Below are 17,020 nucleotides of genomic sequence, written 5' to 3' on the forward strand. Positions count from 1 at the left end.
AGAGTTAAATTAATTTTTATCCCAATTTCAAAATAATTTTATCTTTTTAAAAAAAATTAAGATCTATTATGCTTATTATAATTTTATTTTTTTTATAATTCCATTTCAAAACGTTTTTACCTTAACTTTTCAAACAAATACAGATTTTTTTTTCCTTTCAATTAAAACAATCTTATTAACAAATGTTCTAGATGCATCATTAATAAGCATTTAATTCATCATAATAAATTAACAATTACTTTAGATAATTTTAAAAAATAAATCTTATATATCAACAATAATTTATGAGTTGAATGTAGTTAAAACTGTGAAGATATAATAAATAACAAAGTGGGTCCCGGGCATAAACACCAACTTCCCCTAAATTGCAGCAACTGCCCATTCCACCTTCACTTCAAACTCACTTCCACATTCCCTCACTCCCACCCCATGCGGTTGCCGGCGCCGCCCCCGAAGAACGCCGGCCTGGGCGTAGCAGCCATGTCCTACGTGGCCGTCGACTACCTCCGCCACTTGTCTCCGGCGTGGCACTCGCGGCTGCAACCAGCGCTGTGGTCCCTCCTCGCACTCGCCGCCGTGACCCGCGTTCCCTCCTACCGCCACTGGACCGCCGAGTTCCGTGCGGCGGTTCCTTTCGTCGCATCCATGCTCTTTATGCTCTCTACTTTACTCTTCGAAGCCCTCTCCGTTCGCTCTGTCACCGCCGTCCTCGGCCTCGACTGGCACCGGTAACTGTCTTCTTCTTCTGCTGCTGTTCTCTTCATAGTGTTGCGTGGATCGACATTGTTTCTCTTCCTGCAGTTCTATATTTATCATGACTAGTCTTTGGGAACTGGATCTTGTTTGAAATGTAGGTTTTAAATGTATATTGATCATGATTCATCACGAGTTATTGAACGAAGTATTCCTTTGTTGAAAGGAGATCTGAACTTTTAGATTCTGTTAGTAATTCATTTCTCTGAACTAATATTTGTCTTGATGAGGACTTCTTGAAGTTCCAGATCTCGGTTTGTTAGATTTGATGATAGTCTTTGAATGCTTCCTGAAATATCTATTTGCTTAAAATAAGAATTATCATATTTATGTTAATGGAGAATTACCTTGACAACCTAATTTTTAATACTGTGATTTTCAAACTAAAATGACCAATGCCAATGATTGCACACGATTTAACTAGTGTATAATTACTATCCGATGATATACGTTACTATAAGTATGGTTTGCTTTTGGCGTTATTTGACATAAAATCTAACTACAACCTGTTGTAATTTCTATTTGAAAAATGAAAACTTATTAACTTGTTTTGTTTGGACAGAGATACAGCTCCTCTTCCTGACACGGGTCAATGGTTGCTGCTGGCATTAAATGAGAAACTTCCAAGTCCGATTGTTGAGATATTAAGAGCTCGAATCATTGGATTGCACCATTTCTTGATGTTGTTTATGATGCTGGCGTTTTCTGTCCTATTTAACTCTGTAAAAGCTCCGGGCCTCGGACTTGGTGCTAGGTACATGTTTACAATGGCTGTTGGGCGCCTCCTTCGTGCCATAACTTTTGCTTCTACAATTCTGCCATCTGCCCGGCCTTGGTGTGCTAGTTCTCGGTTCAGAGTTCCGGGATATCCTCATCGTTGGGCTCAGAAATATTATGTTCCCTATGCTTCAGATCACGATGCTATCAATCGGTTGATAAAGCTAGATAAGGCTTATGGTATGCACAATATTATTCCACTGGGTTCTAGTAACTGCTTTATTTACTACGTTCTACGAGCTGTTTTTAACTTGTAATGGTTTAATCCGGGGGTGCTTATGTTTTGGCCCTTCAACAAATTTTTAAGACTTGTCATGCCCATTAAAAGATCCTCTGGTTTTGTATAGTCTAATTTTGATTCACTGTAACTAATTAGAAATTAGCTCACATATAACTTTTAAAGTAATTATTACAAAAGTCTGTAATTTTTAATTATATAGAAATTTATGATTAAATGACAATGTAAAAAACTATTTCACTATCAGTGTATTCCAATTAAGTTATTTATTTTTCATAAACTTTATCGGACAAAAATAGTAACTTTGAATTAAAGCTGAACAATTTAGTGTTTTGGGCACTGAAATCATTTGCAGCCACTTGGGGTGGGGTTTCTCTGGTGCAATTTTATGAAGAAATCTGAACCTGACATGCTTTGTGGTTATATGAATTTTAGATTTTATTATTCAATGTTCAAGGTTATTATTCTCAAAGCTGGCCTGTAAATTAACATACTCTTTTTTCGTAGTTGACATTGGAAAACCAATTGGTGACTACCAGCCAGATTGGGGTTCGATGAGCTTTCTGATTGATTTTTTGCGACCCACTGCCTCCGAAGGGCCTTCATGGTACAGTCTGTTAAAGAAAGCTGGAGGTGGCTGCAATGACCTCCTATACAGTGGCCACATGCTTGTTGCCGTACTCACAGCCATGGCTTGGACAGTAAGATTTGAAATTCATTGCAAGATTGCACTGTCCTATCATCTTGTGACTGTTTGCATTGGATTTTGAAGTAGGAGTTAAATTTTTGACCTCTCTATCTTAATAATGATTGCAGGAAGCTTATGGGGGTTTCAGTTCAGCTCTTGTATGGCTTCTAGTAATGCATAGCGCCCAAAGAGAAATACGAGAGCGCCATCATTACACTGTAGACTGCATTGTAGCCATCTATGTGGGGATTCTCTTGTGGAAGATGACTGGTTTTATCTGGTCACAAGAAGCCACATCTAGTGATGGGAGATTAACTAAGCTTGAGAAGATTCAAAGCAGACTAATCCAGGCTTCAAAAGACTCGGACATTGATGAAGTAAGGGAGCTTCTCAAACAGATTGAATTAAGCAGTGAAGAGAACAAGAATCATACTACAATTAAATATGCACGGTTGTTTCGTTGTGCCACCATTGTCTTTGCACTCACCATCGTTGTTCTGGCTTTCATATTGACCAGTGATGGATGATCTCCGACCCCATTTTTATACAATGCCACGCATGGTTTTGAAGTTATTGTACGCATTTTACACGTATTCTGGTGTTAGTTTTGGAGTCTTGTTTCAACAGCAATTATGTACATCACGTAGTGAGGCTACACCACAAATGCCCAGAAGTGAGATTTTGTAAAGAATTACAATTGTTGTTGATCATCGTCCTCGTTTTGTACCATTAGACATGTAAGTTATTTTGTATGGATGAATTGTACCCATAAAAATAATCAAAAACTTGTGCTTGCCAATGTGCAAAACGAGTCCCAGTTTACTTGTCTTCACGCTTTGTTTGGCTTAAGGAAAGAAAATGGAGGCGAGAAAAAAAATCTTTTTTAAAAATTAAGAGTATGTTTGTTTGTATTTTTAAAAAGAGTTTTCTTTTTTTAAAAACTAAAATTATATATAATTTTAGTTTTTAAAATGAGAAAATACAAACATATTTAATCTTTTTTTTTTTTTTGCGTTCATGTTTTTTAATCAGCTAATTTGTTGTCTTTTTATTTTATTTTATTTAACTAGTATATAAGCCTTTTTTAAAAACACCTTAGTTGTATATCAAATTCATTATGTATATAACAGTTGATTTATTTTTTTTTGTGTACTGGGATATATGTGTTTTCAATCTTAATCTCTCTTTAATCAAAATTTTTTCTCCGCCTCTGACAAGAATCTCTTATATGAATTTATTTAAAAATAAATAAAAATAATACTAATACATGAATTAATAATAATAATAATAAAAAGGGTAAAACGAATTGGGGCAATGTATGTGATCCTGCTTGTAATAACCATACCCAAAGCGAACAGAAGGCAAATGACTTTATAAAAGGCGAGGAGGTTGGAAAGTCCGTTGGTAGCTCCGTATTCCTTCCTTACTCTGCTTCAGATATTTTCCTTCTCTGTGTCGCTCGATTCCAAATCCAAACAGATATTTAGGATTCGTATCATTTTCTGACTATCCGAACACACCCCAATCTACATTCCCTCTTCCTTCGTATCGTTCCCATGTCGGTCTCCGTTTCAGCCTCCAACATTCCTTCTTTGAACTCCGAACGCTCCACGCGTTTGGGATTGGGACCCTCATCCACGTCCGCATCTTCTTACGCCAACCTTTCCTCCCTGCAATTTCCGCTCCGCACTCGCTTTCTTCGCGTTGGGACCGCACGCGCTCCCGCTTCCTCGCGCCCTCGATTCCTTCCTCTGGTAACCATAACCTCTATTCCTGCTTTCTTTTCCCTTAGCAATTATTTAATTAAGTTAGAGCTTTCGTTGTACGCGAACTTCGTCAGAGTTTACTCAATTTAAGGAACATCGTGCGATTGTTGTTGTTAAACTGTGATGTTGATTATGATGAGCCATTTCTATCCTTGCTTACACTCACGCACGTTAAAACTGTGTAAATAGTCAAATTAGTTCTTGAAAAAATACCTTCACCGTTTTGTTAGTCTCTCGACTACGGAAATTATATTTGCCGTCTAAAATATGTATTTAATCGTGAAAATTCGTTGCGGAATGTATATTTCATCTGTCAAATTAATCCTCAAATTTGTGACATGAGGACTAATTTGAATGAAGAAGTGCAGATTGGAGGACCTTAAAGGCTTAAACATAATTTCAATTGAGGGCTAATTTGAGTGTTTGCTTGTTGAAATGTACTTCTGTGCTTCTGCAATAGGTTTGCCTTGCATGAGTTTCAATTTTTATTAAAAACTCACAAGCATTTTGGTTTTTTTCTTGTTTTTTTTTTTTTTTTTTTTTTTGTGTGTAGGTTCAAGCAAAGAAACAAACCTTTTCCTCCTTTGAAGATTTGCTTGCCAATTCCGAAAAGCCTGTATTGGTTGACTTCTATGCGACCTGGTAATTTTCCTCTGTGTTTGTGTTGGGTTTATACCAGTTTGTGTTAGCTGATAATATTTCAGGTTAAAACTGATTTTTATCAACTATTTATGTCATAACATTAACATCAAATGAGTAACCCAAGGCTTTGTTTACAGGTGTGGTCCTTGTCAATTCATGGTTCCCATACTGAATGAGGTGAGCACTCGTCTAAAAGATAAGATACAGGTGGTGAAGATTGATACTGAGAAGTACCCTAGCATTGCTGACAAATACAGAATTGAAGCGTTGCCAACTTTCATCATGTTTAAGGATGGAAAACCCTATGATCGCTTTGTAAGTTAGATGTATTTTCTTTCATCTGAATTTTGACTTCCTTGCATCTGGTGGTTAATTGTGTCTCAGCAAGTTATAATGTATAGAAGCTCCATCTTTTGTTCGTGCAATGGACTCCTAAGTCCTAACGTACACTTTTTTTTTGCTTAAAAACGTAGGATTTGGCATTTAAATTCGGGTCTGTGACAATGTTCTGAGATATGTTAATTGTTCAACTAGCCAGGCTAGAGTCTTCTTCAATTTTGTTCAAAATTTGAAGTTGTGATGTAAAGCTCGAAAACCATGTATTGCTAAGCCAACTCAGGAAACAAGTAGAAATCATTTTGGCATCTTGTAATGGAACTGCTTTAATGTTCACTTAGGCTTGTTGACTTTGGCATAATGAAATTGAAAATGAGGTTGCTTTGATTATAATATAAAGAACCTAATCGATGCATCAGTTCAAGGATGTTTAAGATTGATAGAGACTGTTGTCTGCAACCTATATCATAGCATAGGTTGCTGTCATTTGATAATTCAAATACTTTCTCCATCGTCTTGTTTGAATAAGTGAAGGTATATAAAGGTTGAAATGGTCTGGTGTTTGGCTGTTTGCTGCCTTTTCTTCTATGTTCTTGTAAATTGGCACTCATGTTAAATCTTTTTCCACTCATTTGGAATGAATAATATATTGTCAAAATTCATTAGCTTTATCTTAAATGAACAGATTCTCTGAGCAGAATCTGTTATTAGTGATGTTTGTTTATTTGACAAAACAAGACAATGATTTTGACTGCTATCTTGACAATTGTTATCTCCATATTCTTAACGGTTATCAGGAGGGAGCACTGACTGCAGATCAGCTCATTGAACGCATAGAAACCGGTCTCAAAGTTAAGCAATAACCCTAGTAAGTCTTATTGTTACCTTGTTAATTAAGCGCCACTGTATTAAAGATGCATAAGAACATCTTTAAGTGGCCTGTTTATCTCTCGAACAATCCCTGTCTGCTAAATTCCTTATTGTTTTGACCTTCTTCTTTTTTTTTTTTTTTTTTTTCTGTTTTCAGCTATTATAATGAAGACATGGAGATGCTTGTCTACTGGAATGTTTGTTCACATACATGATATGATTAGAGGATCACCCTGTTGTTTCAACTTCATTTAGACTTTTTTTAAGGTAGTGATCACTTTATCTCAAAATGCTTAGATTCTGCCCTGAAATATTTATTGTTTAAGTAGCAGTGGCATTTTTTGAAAAACTTCACCAGTAAACCTGGTTTTGTTTTCTGAGTTCCTTTATACATTAATTCTTGTCTCTTCAGACTCCGTCCTCTTTTTCTATATGTTACTTTCACTTTTGCGGTTTAGAAACAGTTGCCAGTGTGTGGAGAATAAAGTTGGTTTATTGTTTGCTAAGAACTGGTTTTCATTTTTTTCTTTTTGGTCAACGCTAAGAACTGATTGAATTGCATGGGGAAAACGTGTTACGTGAAGTCAGATTGAATGACCCCTGCACAGCAAACGTGATTCAGCCTATAATTGATGCAGTCCCTAACATGAGCACTTTTTTGGTTACTAGTCGTTGTTTGTGTGGTGCATGGTTAGAGGCATGTGCAACACACGAACCTTCCAGGATTTGGGTGCCGACAGAAATAACAGTCAAGCTAAACAACGTTTGCAATCAATTGACTATTGCCTGTTTCGAGGTTTTTTTTTTTTAAGTAAAACAATAGAACTTCATTTGATATGGCTTTCCGGTAATAGTTTTTGAAAACATTGTGTTACTTTTTGGCCATTTGGCAGTGGCCTATGTTTAACTACGTTACCTCTCACCCATGTTATATCGTGTTGAGAGCTCAGTCATCGACATCACACAAAAAGGCATCACTGTGATGAGAATGATACCCTACATTGACAACAGAGGCAACGTCTCAATTGGTAGGAAGACGATTCGTACCATGGCAGATTAGAAACCTGGATTGCGAGGAACCATTCTGCAAATGGAACAGTTATAATGGAGATCTAGTGGCTCAAACAACTGTGTCAGAGCACATCAGAATAAATTGATGCAAGATCATCCTTCAGTTTGGCAACCAATTGCAAAGATAGCCGTAGAGAAACGCTATGGAGACATAGTGCTTCTCAAACAAATTGTTTTCTTCCTATTTAAGTTTTTAAATATCATTTTACAAAATAAAAATTTCAAAAACCACCACAAATAAAATACTTCTCAAATAGGCCCTAATACACAAACTCCAGAAAAAAAAAAGACATTAATTGTACGTAATAATTCTTTTGTTGTTGAAAAACATGTTGCGTTTATTAAATAACAATTCAATTGAAAACTATACCAGTATTTAAACAACTTCAACCAAGACATAATTGTCTTATTCATTAATATTTTATATATCTTATACCTTTTATTCATTGTGCTTACAATGGTAATGCACATCTCAATAATTATTTCAATCAAACTCAATACTTTTTCTAAGATAGCTTTAGGTTGCTCGAGACTTGGGCATATTTAATGGAAATCAACATGGCCTCTAACCACAAATTGGACCAAAAAGACATAAGATTCGTAAGTTGAAAAATCAAACTAACAAACCCAACCACAAATAACGTTAAAATGCAACAAAATCCAAAGCATTCTGAAAATAAAACTATATCTCATTCTTCAAAAACAGTAGAGAACAAAGCGGAAGTGAGAGCTCAGCGCTTCTTAGAAACACCAACAGTTTTACCCCGACGACCAGTGGTCTTGGTATGCTGGCCACGTACGCGAAGGCCCCAATAGTGTCTCAAACCTCGATGGTTCCTGCGGGTAACTATATATGTTAGCATGGAATACTATGTTTCACAAACCAAAATTCTGTTGGCCATAAATAGCTGCTTTGATCCACCAAGAAAAGAAAAGGCTATAATATTGTCAAAAACTTGTTATGTTCACTTTCCCTGCAAATTATCACATTCATGGAGGGAGGGAAAAGTAAAGGGATGGATTATTTTCCATGAGACACTGTAAATGTTGCACTACTTGCAACCCTTCTTCGGACTCCCATATTTTTTTTCTTACATTAACAATAGTATAAGTCATTTCGGATATGATTGTGAGTTAAGGTTTTGAATTTGATAATTTTTTGCTTGTTTTTACAAACATTATATAACTCTTAATTTGAAAAAAAAAATTGTCCTCCCTTCCTTTTCCAAAACTAGACTTGAAAACAGACCCTTATGTAAATCAATTTTGTTAGAGAAAGATAATAAAGTGATTGGACATTTATTTATATATATTTCTATTGTTTTTATGAAACTAAATGAATAAAATAAAGTCTCCCTTCTGCTTCATTAGATAATACCAAACAAGGGAGTGATCATTTCTCCACTTTTCTTTCCATTTCCCTACTTGATACAACAAACACCCCGACATCCAGACAAGAGTGCTAAAGGCAAACGAATTAAATTCACATGCTATGTATATCTAACATCAGGCCCGAGGCACAACAGTAGCAAACTAACATATATCAACAGCTTTCATCAACTTTTAATTTCTTTTCAGCTATACAAGTTTTAATTAATATGTTTTCAAGCAGAAACTACTGCAAATGAATATAAATTTACTAAAGCTAAGTTTTGAAATCAAATGCCGAAGAGAATTCTATGTTTTCAATTTCATACACAACACTTGATACCTTTGCAGTTTATATGACATTTCTATTCGATGAATAAACAGAAAAAAAAAAAAAAACTAGCATTGTCACATTGTGCATGTATCCATTAAATAAAAGGCTTGTTGAACAGCTGGACATCGTATTGTTTTATTTATATGCATTTCTTTGTTGTCATTTAGAAATAGTTCAAACATAAGTGTATGCAAAAACTCTGAACAACTTCAGAAATATGTAGAGGGGAAGAACAGACATTCAGTAAGAAATCCACAATCCAAAAAATTGTTAACATGAATCACACACAACCATTGTAAGATTAAACAGGTTGATTTGCACAAAACAATCTCAAATTACTAGCTAAACATTTTTTTCCAAGAAATCCACAATCCAAAATTACCTGATTTTCTTGAGTCTCTCCAAGTCATCCCTCAACTTCATATCCAGCGCATTTGACACCACCTGCGAATACTTGCCATCCTTGTAGTCCTTCTTCCTGTTCAAAAACCAGTCTGGGATCTTGAATTGCCGAGGGTTGCTAACCACAGTCATCAGAGTGTCTATCTCAGCAGCACTAAGTTCACCAGCTCTGCCAACAAAATAACCGAAACACATTTCAATACAAAACATCAAAACCCAAATATCAAATAAACCATCGCATTCCTATGTAATAGTAAGCAAAATAAATAAATAAATAACAAAGTGAAAAAAAAGGGGATTTGAAAGTAAACCTTTTGTTCATGTCAACATCAGTCTTCTTGCAGACAATGTTAGCAAATCTCCTGCCAATACCTTTGATTGAGGTAAGAGCGAACATTATCTTCTGCTTCCCATCTACGTTTGTGTTCAAAACACGAAGTATGTGCTGGAAATCCTCGTTTGCCACAAGAGACTGTACAACACCAAAATTATAAAAAAATAAAATAAAATCTTTAAACCATATGTGAGATAAACAAGACAAGGGTCACTTTCAAAATTGTTGATTTCAAATCACAAGGCACAGATTCTAATAAAGTTGACATTTTATGATCATTCAAACGAAAAATTGAAACCTTTCAAACACCAACAACATATAAGTATGAATAATGGAGCAAAAAGAAGGAATAGAGTGAAACAGCAGAACTAAATAAGTACCATGTTGAATGCAGAGATTCAGAGAACTTTATGCGGCTCTCGGCAGATGAACACGGCTCCTAGGCTAAAACCTCAAAAGTATCAGAACAGGGTTTCAGTATTTCTAGTTACTACGAGCATTATCGGCTGGGCTTCGCTTCATCATGGGCCTCCATTACCTAATTGGGTGTGGGCTTAACTTTTGTCATTGACAAAAAAATAGTCCTTAGACTTTGGAAATTGGGGCTCGTCTGTTTTGATCATGTCAGATACGCATTACCTGTTGGAGGTTTTAAAAAAATATTAATATTAAACTCTAAAGATTGATTTTAAGTAATTGAGATGATAATATTTTATAAAAAATATTTATAGTATTAAAAATATTCAATAACAAATACTATTTAAAAATATTTAAAATCAATTGTGAGAACGGATGTTAATAAATTAAAAAAATCCTTAATTTTTTAATGTACATTACTAACGATTAATATTTTGTATATCATTCATAACTAAATAGTTAATATTTAATGCAATATTTTAATCTTATTTTAAATAAAACTATACACATTTTTTTAAATTAAATTTTCTCCCATGTAGTGTAAAGTTCACCGTTACGAAGTTTTCGAGTTAACAACAAAGGAGATGAGAAAAAAAGAATTGCATGCCCACTATGTATTTTAAATTATTTATTTTTTGTTTTAATAAGAAATGTATATTTTTATGCGAATAAAATATATTTTTCATTAACTCCTTTCTTTTGATTTGAATTCTGTGGACGTTGAAAGCAAACATTGGTAAGACGTGGCATTAAGATGTTTGACTCCTCACCCTTTGTTATAGGCACAGCGCATTGCGTTCATTATCGTCACTCATTACTATTTTTCCCATAATAACTTTCATTTTTAGTGGCTTAAATTTAAATTCATATTTTAGAATAAAACTCCTTTTTAAAAAAATATTTGTCAGTAATGTGATTAATTTGAAATTTAAGTATTATCTTATTAAATATTTAATCAAACTTTAATTATTTAATTAAATTAAATTCAAAATTTATAACTTCAAATTAATAACTTATAACCAATATATATTTATATATATGATAATATCATTTTTTTTACTATTAATTTTCAAGAATAATATTATAAACAAATAATCAGAATTTTAAAAAATGTCATTTATCATAATTTTGAAAAAAAATTTCAATTTTACAATTACATATTGTTTTATTTAAAAATATTTTTATATAGATAAAATCATCTTATATTTTATTTTTTACTCTCTAACGTAAATATATTTAATAAATTAAATTTTAAAATTTAAAATAAATTAACTTTAAACTAGCCAATGGACTTTCTTCTGAATTCTTCTTTTTTTCATCATCTTATTGTATAACCTTTGGACACCGTATATTGTGTAGCTTCAATTAAAACACACATACAGTATATTCAATAAAATGTATAAATTGTATATATTTTACATAACATATTTTTTAAAAATTAAAAAATAAAAGTTGTATATAACATATATAACCTAATAATTTTTATGTTTTTTTAAGCCATACTCATAAAATATGCTCCATTTATATTAATCACATAAATAAATAAAAACTTATACCAATCACATTATTTTAACGTAATATTATGTTAGTTGCTGTAAAAACCGATTCTTTGCACTGTGTGGAAGATTGGAAATAAACTGACAGCCATAATCTTTATTTCAGATTTTTTTATATTATATGGATATTATTAAATTAAAATAATTATTGAAAAAATAAGTTACAATATATTATATATGTATTTTTAAATTTACCAGTTTTGATATACTTACTATAAAATATGCATTTTATTTGTTAAATAAGATAAAATTAAAGAAAAGAAGGGGTAATTATCATTTGAATAGTTAATTGATGGATATATGTGGTGGCACGACGTGGCTCGACTTTAGCCACAGCCATAATGCTACCAAAGCCAAAGCCAATCAGTTAATTAAACTGTCGTTATTGGCAATCAAATATCACAAATACGCGTAACCTCGAAATGCCACCTAACATGGATCCAATCACCTGAGCCCATCTTCCTTTGAAATCAAATTTACATAAATCTATCGTTTGTGTGCAAATTGCAACCTATCATTTTATAAACTATTGTTTGTGACCAAATTAAATTCTTATCAAATTCTCAAGTCTCTTAATGCAAATGAAATGGTCGTAAAAATGGATGGATCGATGTCACATCCTTGAAGAGCCGTTCGATTAATTTGACAGTTGTGATTCGTTTTATAAACTGTTTTTTATGTACAAATTCCAACCACTGTTTGATATACTTTTTTTTTTTGAAATTTTGTTTGTTAATATTAAATTTACATATAATTAAGCCTTTTTTTTCCATTTAATCGTAATTTATTTTTATGAAAAAAGATAAATTATTGCCCCTGGACAACCCTTACTTCTTCTTCATACATATCATAGGTGACATATTTGTATTCGCAAAAAGAAGAATTTTAGAATTTAATTGAAATGGGAATATTTTTAAACTCTGGAAATGGAATATCCTTTCATGCCGACACTAACGAACTGTTCAACTGGCAACGGCCATTCAATTTGGGTCCCCCAATCACCGTCCATATTATTATCATTATCCACTTCTGTTGTCTTTCTTTTTTCTTTTTTTTTGGCATTATTTTCAACTTAGTTATTAATATGTCTTGTCTTTTTTTATTTTTTTATAAATAATATTAATGGGTGTTTAAGAAGTATTGATAACAAGAAATTGATAGATTTTAACAAAAATTCAATAAAAATATAATAAAATTAAATTATTACTAGTATTTTTCCATAGATAAAAATTTTAAAATCAAACTTAAAATTATACGTTACCGAAGATTTTTTTTTCCATGTTAGTTTTATCCTACTCTCCCTTTAGCGTCGTTATTTCCAGAGGAAAACAATTATCTTTTTTTTTTTTTAAATTTCAATTAAGTAGGTCCAAAATTGCCTTGTGCTATTTGCTTTTCGTTTAAAACAAAATAATAATAATAATAATAATAATAATAATAATAATAATAATAATAAGAGCAAAGGACAGTGTATTGAAAATGACAATGACGATCCTCTTTTGGGTGGAAATGTCTTCCCTTCTCCCTCTGGAAGATATTGATACTATTTTCAACTGATAACACTACTTCCCACAAAATTTAAAATAAATTAGTAACAGCTGTTATTTGACATTAAATATGACTTTATTCTTCGTATTTTTATATACTTATTGGTTATTTATTTATTTAGCTTTAATATGTATTTTTAAAAGTTAACACTTTTTAGTCCTTACCAACTTTTACATAGTAAACTATGAGATTGTTACATATCATTCTTTTGGTATTATATATTAATTTTTTATAAAGTCACATCAATGAGAAAGATAAAAAAATAAAATAAAAAAGCAAACAAATATATGAAATTAAAGTGAAAAAATATAAAGATACAAAAACTATATATATATATATATATTACTGATAAAATTATTTATTAATATAAATATACAATGTATCATATTATTAACTTAAGTTCGAAACAATCAAGAGTTTATTTTTTTAGATAATGTTTATAATAACGAAATCAAACCTAACAACAAAGTGTTAATAAATATTTTTTTGCAATCTACTTGACGTCTAAAATTTGTGGATATTATACACGTGTGTATATAAAGCAAAATACAAAAAAAAATATGGAGAAGAGTCCTTAAAGTTATTTCTAATAACAATTTTATTATTTAAAGTTATGAAAACATTTTAGAATTAAAAATAATAAAAACATTCTATTAATTTTGGTTTGCTTATATGCATACAGTGTGGTGATGGTCCAAATTAAAGTTAAACACAATTAAATGCACGGTAGAAAAAAAATGATAAAGCATGTGAGGACGTAGATTTTGAAATCTTGCAGATGATCATTTAAGGGCAACCCAAAAAGCAGGAAGTATGTCTAACATGATCATCACTTTATAAATAGCTAAGCAGTGTCCTTCCTTAGTATCACTACCCAAAACCCATTACTTCAATTATCGCTTTTCTATCTTACTTGATTCATCCATCAAATTAATATCCTTTACAACCACCATGGCTGAAGAGAAAAAACACCATGGCTTCTTCCACCACCACAAGGATGACGATGAGCCTACACAAACTGAGACTGGTTACAAGACATCATCATACTCTACTGATCAACCTTCTGGTGGCTATGACTCTGGTTACAACAAATCATCATATGAATCTTCTGGTGGTGGTGCTGGTGGTTATGATTCTGGTTACAACAAATCATCATATGAGTCTTCTGGTGGTGGTGACTATGAAACTGGTTACAACAAAACATCAAATGAGTCTTCTGGTGGTGGCTATGACTCTGGCTACAACAAGGCAGCTTATTCCACTGATGAGCCTTCTGGTGGCTATGGTGCTGGTGGTGGATATTCTGACACCACCGGTGGTGGCTACGCCAAAACTAGTGGTGGCTATGCCGCTGGTGCCGGTGGTGGTGGTTATGACGATGATAGACGTGAAGAGGTTGACTATAAAAAGGAGGAGAAGCATCACAAGCATCTTGAGCACTTGGGTGAGTTAGGTGCTGCAGCTGCTGGTGCTTATGCCTTGGTAATTTTCTTTACTAATATTCTTTCCTATTTTTTCTTTAATTAAATATTTCCACAAAGTTAAAGCGAAAAAGACTGTCAATTAATGTTTTGCATGGACAAAACATTTTTCAGTAGCTTCTTAACTTTATCTCTCAGTTTTTGTTAAATACAGGCCCGCGTGATGAAAAACTAAAACCATAATCTTGAAATCTCATGTTTGTATCTTTTATAATGTATATGCCGAATTAGACAGAGAATTTTTATAAAAATATATCCTCTCATAGTGCTAAGTAACGCAATATAATTAAAAAAAAATTATTAAATAAAAAATCATTATAATTAATTACAAGATCTATTAATTAAATTTAAAATAATTATTTTTTAATATGATCGGTATATATTATTACTCAACGATATAAAAGATTTTAAATCCATTTCAGTGTAATCAATCAAGTGTGAGAGAGAATTCATTCCCATATATACATTAATTGACATGAATATTTGGTGATTGGTTTTGGTAGCATGAGAAGCACAAGGCAGAGAAAGACCCAGAGAACGCTCACAGGCACAAGATAGAAGAGGAGGTTGCAGCTGCAGCTGCAGTGGGATCTGGTGGCTTCGCCTTTCATGAGCATCATGAGAAAAAGGAAGCAAAGGAACAAGATGAAGAAGCTCATGGAAAGAAGCACCACCATCTGTTTGGCTGAACATATCTATATTTGCATAATAAAGATATTCATTCTACCTTGTTTTATGCCTTTGGCTTGTGTGTGTGTCTATCTTTAAGTTAACCATCTTTCAGTTCACTTTCAGTATGGTTTGGACTTTGGGGGAGTGTTTCCTTGATGTACGTTGCTTCATCTATGTATATGTACTGTGTTAACTATTATAAGTACAAATAATATGTCGTAAAATAATTAATTTGAGATAACTTTATCTTATCAACCAAGCGTTTCTCATAGCTAGAGAGTGTACACTATGAAAAGAAATTAAGAGATAAGAAGAAAAGATTAAAAAAAAATCATAAATGTAATGAGTTATGTAATGATGAAAAAGAAAAAAAAATCAAACGCATTATCTTAATATGAATATTGTTAATGCGAGAATTTGTCTTAAAGTTATAATGTTATTAATAGGAAGTAAAATAAAAAATCAGTGACGTATACGCAAAACTCAAATGGAAATATGAACAGTATGTTCACAGAGGCAGTAACTAAAAGTGGAAGAGAGGGGGCAACTGGGGTGGGTTCACAGGTGAGGGTTGATCGAATAGTGTTGAAAAAGTAATAATTTGATTTTTGTTGAACATTCATTGGTTCGTTTTCTTCAAATATCGTTGTCGTAGGAGCATCATTGACGTGCAACTCCACCCAAGTTTCAAATGTGTTTTTATGTCAATTTTTAAAATATATTGAATAAACCTCACAAATTGTTCCACAATTATAATTTTTTAATTTAATTTTTTCTATTTTTTTAATTAAATATATACAAAAATGTATAATATTTCAAAGCATAACAAATTTTAAAATTATATAAAATATTTTATTATTTTTCGTTCTTTCTTCTTCCTCCACTATTTCAAGTGTCCTCTCTATTCCTTCCCTCTTCTTTTGAATTTTTCCTTTAATTTCTCCTCCCCTACACCATTTCCCTCCTCCTTCCTACTTTTTACTATTTTATTTACTCAAATAACTATCATTAAAAATGGTTTAAGTTATCTGGTTAAATTTATTTATATGACTGATTGAATTTATTTAAATAATATAAATAAATGAACAAATTTATTTTTTATAGACTAATAAAGTTTTATAATTAGTTAAACTTCATATATTTAAATAATATAAATAATATAGTTAAACTTCATTAATTTACTTAAAATGAAATTTTACTCCATACAGTACTTATAAAAAAAAACATCTTAATTTTGGAATACAAACATCTCTCTTCTTAAACTTTTATCAATGGATATTCTGATTTACTTTTTTTTTTCTGTGTTAAAAGCCTCTTGTCTTGATTTTGGAATAAAGCACCCTTCTTAAACCATGAAGGCAAAAATTTTAAATGAATTTTATTTTTATTAAATTACATAAACAAGTATACTAATGTTAAAGTTAATAGTTGTATCAAACATAAATAAAAACAATTAAAATATATGTTGTATATGAGTAAATATTGTACAAAAAGATATTAATATATAAATTATAAAAAATATTTAATATGAGTATTTCATCTTAACTTCTGAAAGTTTATGATTAGTTTTTCCACACAGGAAACCAGACTAGTGTTTAAAAAATCAGAAGTAAGAAACGGTCTTCATTTTTAGTGAAATGAAAGTAAAATTTTTATGATTAATTAATCTAAGTTCTTAGACGTGCCACTGGTTGGATCAAGCTCAGTATAATCAATCCAACTACAAGTGTAATAACTACAAGCTACCGATGCTTCATGCAGGAACAA

At 32.0% G+C, this 17,020-nt stretch overlaps 4 protein-coding genes across 4 annotated transcripts; 3 read left to right on the forward strand and 1 right to left on the reverse strand.

Moving 5' to 3' along the window:
• Window positions 1–375: 375 nt before the first annotated feature.
• Window positions 376–3,258, forward strand: LOC113873163. The gene is made up of 4 exons (XM_027511166.1): window positions 376–728; window positions 1,316–1,710; window positions 2,276–2,469; window positions 2,585–3,258. Exons 1-4 carry the CDS (start codon window positions 430–432, stop codon window positions 2,981–2,983), a joined length of 1,287 nt encoding a protein of 428 aa, XP_027366967.1. The 5' UTR covers window positions 376–429; the 3' UTR covers window positions 2,984–3,258.
• Window positions 3,259–3,798: 540 nt separating this feature from the next.
• On the forward strand, window positions 3,799–7,682 carry LOC113871021 (thioredoxin Y1, chloroplastic). Its single transcript, XM_027507692.1, has 5 exons — window positions 3,799–4,210; window positions 4,776–4,864; window positions 5,002–5,179; window positions 5,998–6,068; window positions 6,228–7,682. The coding sequence occupies exons 1-4, from the start codon at window positions 4,013–4,015 to the stop codon at window positions 6,061–6,063; spliced, it is 531 nt and encodes a 176-aa protein (XP_027363493.1). The 5' UTR covers window positions 3,799–4,012; the 3' UTR covers window positions 6,064–6,068; window positions 6,228–7,682.
• Window positions 7,547–10,032, reverse strand: LOC113871022 (40S ribosomal protein S18). Its single transcript, XM_027507694.1, has 4 exons — window positions 9,960–10,032; window positions 9,557–9,717; window positions 9,226–9,414; window positions 7,547–7,978 (listed from the first exon to the last, which is right to left on the reverse strand). The coding sequence occupies exons 1-4, from the start codon at window positions 9,960–9,962 to the stop codon at window positions 7,873–7,875; spliced, it is 459 nt and encodes a 152-aa protein (XP_027363495.1). The 5' UTR covers window positions 9,963–10,032; the 3' UTR covers window positions 7,547–7,872.
• Window positions 10,033–13,801: 3,769 nt separating this feature from the next.
• On the forward strand, window positions 13,802–15,505 carry LOC113872025 (abscisic stress-ripening protein 5-like). The gene is made up of 2 exons (XM_027509190.1): window positions 13,802–14,582; window positions 15,085–15,505. Exons 1-2 carry the CDS (start codon window positions 14,052–14,054, stop codon window positions 15,268–15,270), a joined length of 717 nt encoding a protein of 238 aa, XP_027364991.1. The 5' UTR covers window positions 13,802–14,051; the 3' UTR covers window positions 15,271–15,505.
• The last annotated feature ends 1,515 nt before the right edge of the window (window positions 15,506–17,020 follow it).

Source organism: Abrus precatorius, unplaced genomic scaffold (genome assembly GCF_003935025.1).
Source record: "Abrus precatorius isolate BTA unplaced genomic scaffold, Abrus_2018 Scaffold7, whole genome shotgun sequence".
Taxonomy (NCBI): domain Eukaryota; kingdom Viridiplantae; phylum Streptophyta; class Magnoliopsida; order Fabales; family Fabaceae; genus Abrus; species Abrus precatorius.